Raw genomic sequence first — 9395 nt, forward strand, 5'->3', positions numbered from 1 at the left:
AATAACTTATGGAGCAGCTGAACTGGTGAAAAATATCTATACGTCGCTCAAGCTGCCTCATGCATATATTTTTGGAGCCTGGAAGAAAGCTGATTATTTTTAAAATAAAGGAATTTATTATAAAATAAAGTGTGTTGCCAGCTAGTTGTGAGTACCAACTTGCTAGTTAGGCCTGATATTAACAACAATAGCATACTGTGTAAACGCTATTGATTGGAAATCACTCTCACAGCTGGCCTCTCGTTGGCTCCGCCCACACGGCGCACGCGCATTGGCTAGGAACTTCTTTTTGTATGAACAGGGTCTTATAGAGGAGAGTGGAGAAGACCTCCGTTAAACAGGACTAGCAAGCGGTCGGTCGGGTATTGGTGTGGAAATCGTGAATCTATTAACTTATAAGTCCACAACAATTCCGACCAGTTGACAAACTACCTCACAATCAGTCAAGTACTCAACCAGAGAACGGAATATAGCCGATAGTTCAGCGAAAGTTTTTCTTCGCTTCGAACAAAGTTAACGTTGTCACTTCAGCAGACACTACATACCGTTAACATCATGGAGCTTATGTGCTGCGAGTCTGAAATTATTCAGCAATCTTACGAAGATCCAGTTCTATTGAAAGACAATCGAGTTCTGCAAAATTTATTGGCAACGGAGGATAAATATGTTCCTATGACATGTTATTTTAATTGTGTACAAACAGACATTCGTTCATATATGAGGAAAATGGTCGCCCAGTGGATGTTAGAGGTACGTCAAATTGTGTTTTTTCGTCCACACCACGACTTATTAAAAGTCGAATAACTTTTTTATTTATTGAGATTCAGAGATGACACGGATTTATACGGAAAGCTAATGAATTGCGGATTCGTTTAAGACCAAATATGATAAAATTACTTCAAATTCTGATTTATTTGATCAATTTTGGTGATAAAAAGTCGCTGACTAAAAATATGGGACAAGTTTGGAGGGAAAATGTTACTTCATGCTGAAATATCAGCCTCTTATAAAACTAGTTTGCTAAATTTATGCTTAAAACGTATTAAGACTGAAAATGGGATGCATTTTAGACAATTTGCATGGTTTTTGCGCCGCAAATTACTAAATTAAGCCCAATTAATGAAGGGACTTCAAATTGTGGAAATTTTTAAAAACTATCCAAGAAAATTATGCAGCCATGCAAATTGTTGCATAATACTGTGTGGATTTTATTCTAAATTTAAGATAGAGAATTTATTACAAGGTTTTGGTAGCCAAATTTGTTTGAAATATTGGGGAGAGCTAAAGGAGGGAGGGGAGGGGGTGATATTTTGTCTACACCCTATCTTGGAAGTTTGGTAGGCCTATATAGTTGGTTTAGGTGGATCAGTATTCTAAATTGTATACAGTGACATTGACGTGAACTACAGTTTAGGCTACTCTAACTAGGCTTATGGCTGGGACCCAGACTTCAAAATATGCGGGGGCCTACTTATTTTATCAGGACTTTTTTTCTTTTTTTTTGGAGTCAGCTTAAAGCGGCGATATGTAGACTACACTTAAAGGCTTGAAATATTTTCTTAATAGATTAAGTTTTGCTTTATGTTGTGTTATTTCTGAATATTTCTTGAATTTTTGGGTTTCATTTATTTTTCAAAACATCATAGACTCGTTTCTAAAATTAATTTAATAATCAATTGCTGTAGATTAAGATAAAGATTAAGTCTAGGCCGTCTCTAGGCCTACATATAAATCCAACTGAACATTTTTTCAGGAGTACAAAATTAGCCTTATTGTTATAGATCTATGAGAAAATAATTCTTTTCCCCAAGTTTAATTTTTTTATATATCATTTCTCAAGGTTTGTGAAGAACAAAGATGTGAAGACGAGGTGTTTCCACTAGCTGTGAATTATTTGGACCGTGTTTTATGTGTTAGAGACTTGAACAGAACGTCATTACAGTTGTTAGGGGCCGCCTGTATGTTTCTTGCCTCGAAACTCAAGGAAACCACCCCACTAACAGCCGAAAAACTTGTCGTGTACACAGATAACTCCATCCAATTACACGAATTAATGGTAAGTTCATTAGGTTTTTATTTTTTATTAAGATATATCGATATATTTCTCATTTTTCCCTGTGTGACTGTGGGGCTGGTCATTGAACAGAGATGAATGGATAGGCCAAGACCTATTAATCGAGTTGTCAATGTCCGCCGAACTTTATAGATCATATAATAAATTATTGTTTTTTTTGTAATCGTGCCTCCCCGAGTTTATTTTTATCTGTGGAATTTTATGAGAAAATCAATGCGTTAATCTATTTGGGTATTATATGATAATCTAGGTCGGGATGTATTATCGGGGTATTATTGAGGTTTATAATCCCAGCTTATATTGTCAATTGTACCAGTCTGCATTGTAACTTACAACAAAGTAATACATGGTCAGCTATAACTGGACCATTGCACTTCATGGCCTTGGGGCGGTCCATTATTCGGACAGGGGGGAAACAGGTTCGTCTGACACATAAACAAAGATCGTTGAAGCGATAATTAAAATTTCTAAACGATGACTTTTATGTTTTGAAAAATCAGCAATTCTTACTCAAATAGAACCCACTCCCTTATTTTTGGCGATTTAGCAATTTCGACATTTATAACAAATGGTAAAGTTTAACTTTGGTTGGTGTATCGACCACAAAGGGGTATTTCCTGGCAAATATAGAACTCTTATCCAGATGTAGGATATATGTTTATAACGTGTATGTAGTCAATATGCGAGAAAAAATCTCAATGAAAATCATATGGTTAGCTGTCAGTGTGGTAATATGGCGACTACTGTATTTCGTACTAGATGTAAAACGATATGTTTTAACTGATATTGAGAAGTGAAAAACTAGAGCCTTGCACGTACAGGTTGCTGACTAGTTTTGTATAAATCTGTTTTCTATAATGGTTCTAGCAATCTGGTGAAATTTGAACTTATATTTTGTACTGAGATAGCGTGGAAACGGAGACGACCGTAACATCGACTAGCCGTCATATTTAGGCCCACTCATGATTTATTAAATTTATATTCATATTAAAAGTGGGGGTGGCGGTGGGAATATTTTTTTGTGTTTTGACATCGGTTTTGTTTATTTATCACAATATTTGATCAAATCACAGTATTTGACTATTTTTTTTTTCTATTTGAAGAATTCTATTCTCCGTTTCGTTTTTCAGTTTTAATTTTTAAAATTTATTTTGTTTTTAGGAAATGGAATCATTAGTGCTGCAGTGTTTAAAATGGGATTTATCGGCAGTCACACCCCACGATTTCCTAGAACAAATACTTAGTCGCTTAGACATTAGTGCGGAAAAAAGCGAAACTCTAAAAAGACACGCACAAACCTTCATTTCTTTGTGCGCCACAGGTATGTAACTTGCATAATTTAATATCATTTTATATTGTTTAACGAAGTTTTAACATTTCTCATTAGATTTGTGTTAATTGTGAAATATCAACTTTTTAAATTAAGTTTTATCGCATTCTGATGGGTGGCCGTTTTACACAATGACAGTCAATAGACGTTATCATCCAGACATGTTTTAAGGACGTAATCGTCGTATAAAAATTATTATGCTTGGGGCGAATAGTTGACATTTTCAACATGTTTCGGGAAGAAATTATCTCCATAAATAATCTAGATTATTAACACAACAAAGGCCAGTGTTAAACAATTAAAAGACGAATCTACATTCCGTGCAGCAAAGTGAGACAAAGTGCATTTCATCTTTTTTGTCAGTTTCGCCTCTGGACTCGACTCTTGACAAAATATTAAAATCAGAATTCGCCTTGCATCTATTCAATTTAGGAATAAAATATTTCTGTTTGCCCGATAAAAAAAAAAAAAAAACGTTGTAGAGAAAATAAAATCTAAAAGTTAACTCGCCTCTCGCCAGACTGTACACCGTTCTTTAACTTTAATAGGACAGGTCCGAGTCGCGAAATGTTTGTAGTAAGAAGATGGCGGCGCTATTCGTCTGCTTATTTCAAAACTCCAGCCGCTGGTTGCCCTTTATAAATATATTAAGAAGTGGTCAAATGTAGTCGTAACATTTCCTAGGACGAGGTCGTCTGGCTGCTTGAACTCGTGAGCCCAACTTGATGAAAAGGTAAACAATTCCAGCTTAGTTTGGTTGGCTACGAGTTAGCCATATCGGTCAAGTTCGGTTTTCCTACACGAGTTAATTCCCTTGCTTTGTCTGCAAGAAGTAGGTTGCTGAACTTGAATTGGGGCTAAGTTTCCGGTTAATAGTGTTACAACAGGCAATTCTTATACTGGTCTGTCGAGTGATAGCTAATATTTATTGATTCAATGTACTTGTAACATATTTAATTTAAAGAGAATCTGTATTAAAAGAAATAAAATTCCACACGATTTTTTATTAATTAAAATGGCCTATTAATTTCTCTCCAAAAATGAAATCGAAATATTTATTAACTAAAAAGCAGTCTTAATATCTGAATTGTATTGGAATTTGAATTTTGTCCGTTATTGAGGTCATTGTATTGAGGGTGGCCGTGAGCACGCGACGGCAGATGTTTTGAGTGTTAAAGGGGGCCAATAAATAGGTTAGTTAGACGAAATTCATCAATGAGTTTAAAGATGGTTGAGAAAGACAGGTGTATTTTGTAGGTGTGTCTTCGAGACATGATTTGTATCGTTAAATACTGCTAGTGATCGTTGTCGTTAACTAGAGTTCAAATAAAGGTTATAACCATCGTCCAAAAATAAACCATCAACGTAAAAAAAAAAAAAAAAAAAGAAAATAATACAACCCGAGATCACACTTGGTTAGTCGATTTGGAAAACATCAAAAAGTTTTTTTTTTTGTTGTGCGAAAATTCACACTGATAGTAAATAAAACACTAGGCTAGTTTCCCATGAATAATAAATGATCTGTCTTTTATAGCGATGTATTATGTCCAAAAGTCATTTTAAACCTTTTACAAAAAGTGCATAGCGTTCCCAGATATTTGCTTATTTAAAAGATGAGTTTACTTCAGTGCTATGTTAAAACTAACGAAAGTTCCGTTTTCAATATATTTGCACCATGAGAATTCGTCCGATCGGGAGACAAAATTTTCCTTTGCTGTCGAATCTGCTGATATTATGATAATACTATAATATTAATAGCAATGAAATAATTAGGTAATTATCACGGTAATTAGATAATAGGCCTTAAGTCATTAGGCCTAAATCTGCTATTTTATGTAAAATCCCATAACTTATCTAAGTTATTACCATTATCTAGGTTCATATTAGCTTAGTTAAAACCCATATTAATCAGTTATCGTTAATATACCCACACCCGACATACCAACAGCCATCTTTGTCACGTGATGATTGATCGGAAACCACGAATCCATTGTTAATTACATAATTAGATTTGATGTCCGAGACACGCGACCTTCACCTTGACTTACGTCATTAAGATTTTTCGCGTGAAGACACAGACTTATACCAGTTATTAAATATATATAAATCTTTGTATTTTTCAGATTGTAAATTTATGTTGTATCCGCCATCAATGATCGCAGCCGGATCTGTTGGAGCCGCATGTCAAGGTCTTTCTCAAACGTTAAACAGTCACTCGAACATGAAATTCTTAGAAAAATTACACAAAATCACCGGAATCGAATTGGTAAGTTAAACATTATAATGAATTGAGCTCGTGTTAAAATCACCTGAACCAAAGTAGACGAGATCAATTATTTTGTAAATATTGATAATGAATTGTGCTTGTCTCAAAATGACCGGATCTGAGATCGAATGATTATATAAAAGGACTTGTATGTTCTAGACTATGGACCACACGTCTGCAACCCGTTACATCATACTTGCTTTTCTTAAACAAAGCAACGAAATACTTTCACTATCTTCAGCCATTGTCACTCGAGTGACCTTTGTGCCTGAGGGGTCACGTGAATTGTGTGAGAAAGTTGTTGAAGCTGTTTTTAAGAGAGTTTAGCGAGTGAGAGGATTGTTTTATAGGCTTAGATGTAGACAGTACTTAAAAATACAATCACAAACGAGACTAGATCACACCAACACCTACCGAGATATCAATGGACATAAATTTAACAGATAATTCCCAAGCCAAATGGATCACGATTTGGGAAACCTTAATAGAAATTGGGATTTTAATTGAAGCTCTTAAACGATGACTACACGTACTTACGATCTCGACTTTGTTCGTTTTGAAACTGGTAAAAAGTGCATATCATTCGAGCAAAGTGGCCATACTTTGTCCAGGGTGGGAGGGACAAAGGTCTTCCTTGGAGGCGGGGGTCCTCGACACTTTTTTCAGGGTGGAAGGGCCAAGGATATTTCTTGGGGGGTCTTTTATTCCAGCATTCCATGAGGTATTTATCAAGATGTGAAGCTTGTTTATAATTAACCCCGTGGCCAAGTAAATGATTCCTGAAGCTCGACCCCCCACTTAACGTATCAGTAGGACTCAGGCAGTTTATATCACCTCGTGACCTGACAGAAGATTACGGCGGCCATCGTGTTAGTTTTATGCCTACAACTCTCGCTGATTAACATGGCCGACCTATAAAACATGGCCGACAGATAAAACACAGCAAGTAGTTGCAGACATAACAATTAATTAACAATAATATATATATACACTATTGTTTTAGATTCACGGTTAGCAATTCATGTGAACTGTCTGTCTGGGTGAGATAAAACGTGAATCAGTGCGCTGACGACACACGGTGACTAATTTCCTAAACATCCGAATTAAATAATGATTTATATGAAATGTTAAACTTATAAAAACTTTTTTATATTTTCCAGGATTGTTTAAGATCGTGTCAAGAACAAATTGAGCAGACGGTCGCATCAAATTTATCCAATTTAGTACCGGAAGCACCAGAAACGCCAACAAAATCCGACCCTTTAAAATCGCAGCCAACAACCCCAACTGATGTCCGTGATATTCATCTAATATGAACTTAGTTTTTCTACTCCATTCAGAGGGAGAAAACAAAATATTAACCAAGAAATCATCTAGTTGACCTTGACCTCAACTCAAGGTCATAGACAGATCCAGAAGGCTATTTCCTGTTTTACCAAATATGGTCTGAAGCCTCTTCTTCCGATGGCCATATTGTGTTCAAATTAAGGTGCCTGGCTGCCTAACGGACGGAGCTGTTCCGGTTCTAATGACAGCGCCCCCAGTGCCATGGAATGACCTGGAGGTCACTACGGAGAATTTACTGCCAATAGACTGCCAATAGGAAGCTGCCAATATTATTGTAGCAAAAAAACTGCCATTTATATCCCTTGTTGCCAGGGACCAAAAAAACATTACATCACGTTACGTCATATATATCCCTTGTTGCCAGGGACCAAAAAAACATTACGTCACGTTACGTCATATTCATCTAATCAGACTTCATGATTCATACCTTAGTATATATTCATTAATCTTCAGTTCTGTTGTTGGCTTGTTTATTTTTTACTACTACTACCATATAAGGCAACGCTGTGATCTAATAACTATTCAAACTGTCGTCAACGTGCAGCAGTTTAAAAGGGCTAATCAATGCAATTGGCCTCAGTATGATGGACCACTGAAAGACATTATTACATAATGACCTCAATTAGACGGACCTATGAGTGATGACCTTTCATAAACTCAGGAGAGACAGTGATAGTACCTCAGTTTTTAAAATGGTGACCATGTGACTAGCTATATACGGTCAGTGGTCACGTGACTTTGTGGTCATGTGATAATTCAGATATGGTAATATTGTGATTTGTTTAACATATTCAGTTTTATTTTCCTTTCTAATTTGTATCGTCTGGTAAATCAAGGCTTTATTATTCAATGACGTAATTTATAGACTGGATTGATGTAGACTACAACTCTGTTCTAAGTTATCCAGACTCAAGTAGACTCTTCAATTACTTCTACCTCTGTTTAATTAACATTTCCTAATCTTTTCGGCTCCTTTGATTTATTTATCTACCTCAAGATTAGCCCAGTGCATGTAATTTATTTTCCCCCTTCCCTCGAAAATTAATATTTAAATCGATATAATTTATTCACCCCCACCCCACCCTCTCAAATATTATTTAACTAATAATAATGTAATATTAATTCTAGTATATGTAGTCTTTGCTTTACCAGACGTTAATTAAGTGATCCCATTTAATATATCAGATACAATGTTTTGTAAACTAATCAGAATGTATGTTATATTTAATGCAGACTGATAATTTGACGCGCGCGGATCTGTAAGAAGTCCATTATGGATGTGATATAATAGAAATAGGCGTCTTTAGAGACCAAAACAAAAAACAAAAATACTGTGATAAAAATAGTTTTAACCAGTCAAAGGTTTGAAATAAAAAAAACTCATGTGTTTCTTATGACTGGAAAAACAAACAAAAATACAAAGATTTTACGTCACGTCATCTAGGTGGCGCTGTTTTTACAGATTGTTTATCTGAAACGAGGTTATATATAGCGCGTGAGATTGGGACTGACAAAATGCCGTTATATTAACTAGATCGGTCTATTGTGATATGTGATTGTATGTAAAGTTAATAGATCTAGTTAAGGCTAACGGAAAACGTAATCAGAGAAAAAAAACCATTTGTAAAATATGTTGCTAATCAGCAATTATCTATTCTTAATGAAAAAACTTTGAAAAAAATGTCAAAAAACGAGTTTGAAATATAACTTGAGGATATTTCTCAACTTTATAGAAAAATCAAAAAATGTTCTTTATTATCGATATAGTGCTTACTTGAAATGAAAATCTATTAAAAAAATATAAACAATTCATTATTTTTTTTATTCGTTCTGTAATTAAAATAACCGTGTACATATTCATTCATATTTAGCGCGTGTTGCCGCCATCTTGACGAGACGTCAAATGACGGCATTATCTGATTACGTCATAACTAATTGTCTCGTTTCGAAACCCACAAGTCTCGTTATTTTCATTCATTAAAATGTTAAATTGTTCATGTTATATTGTTACCATGGTTACAACCAGCTTGTTCATCGTTCATGTTTTTATAAGAAATAACTTTGTATACCGATTGTAATTTTTTATACCAGTGTACAGTGTCGTATGTGCCGATAATAAAGACAATGAATTTAAATATTATATCAGATCTTTCTTATTTTGTTTAAAGGCATATTGACCCGAAACACGAAGCAACATTCATGGTGGGGTGTTTTGGGGAACGTTTACTAGTAAACCTTTCGGGTTGATTGGGATCTGCTGATCAATTAACGGTTCCAGGACACTGAAAAGGGGTTTAACAGACATTTTGGGGATCACGTGGCTAAGTGGGTAAGACGCTAGCTCGCTAGCCTGGAGGTCGGGTGTTCGATTCCTGCAT

The 9395-nt window shown here is 35.3% G+C and overlaps 1 protein-coding gene across 1 annotated transcript; it reads left to right on the forward strand.

Annotated features, from left to right (window-relative positions):
* Positions 1 to 297: 297 nt before the first annotated feature.
* Positions 298 to 9157, forward strand: LOC126810385 (G1/S-specific cyclin-D2). The gene is made up of 5 exons (XM_050535420.2): positions 298 to 750; positions 1841 to 2056; positions 3236 to 3395; positions 5528 to 5670; positions 6831 to 9157. Exons 1-5 carry the CDS (start codon positions 556 to 558, stop codon positions 6984 to 6986), a joined length of 870 nt encoding a protein of 289 aa, XP_050391377.1. The 5' UTR covers positions 298 to 555; the 3' UTR covers positions 6987 to 9157.
* The last annotated feature ends 238 nt before the right edge of the window (positions 9158 to 9395 follow it).

The sequence above is a fragment of the Patella vulgata genome, chromosome 2, assembly GCF_932274485.2.
Source record: "Patella vulgata chromosome 2, xgPatVulg1.2, whole genome shotgun sequence".
NCBI classification, from domain to species: domain Eukaryota; kingdom Metazoa; phylum Mollusca; class Gastropoda; family Patellidae; genus Patella; species Patella vulgata.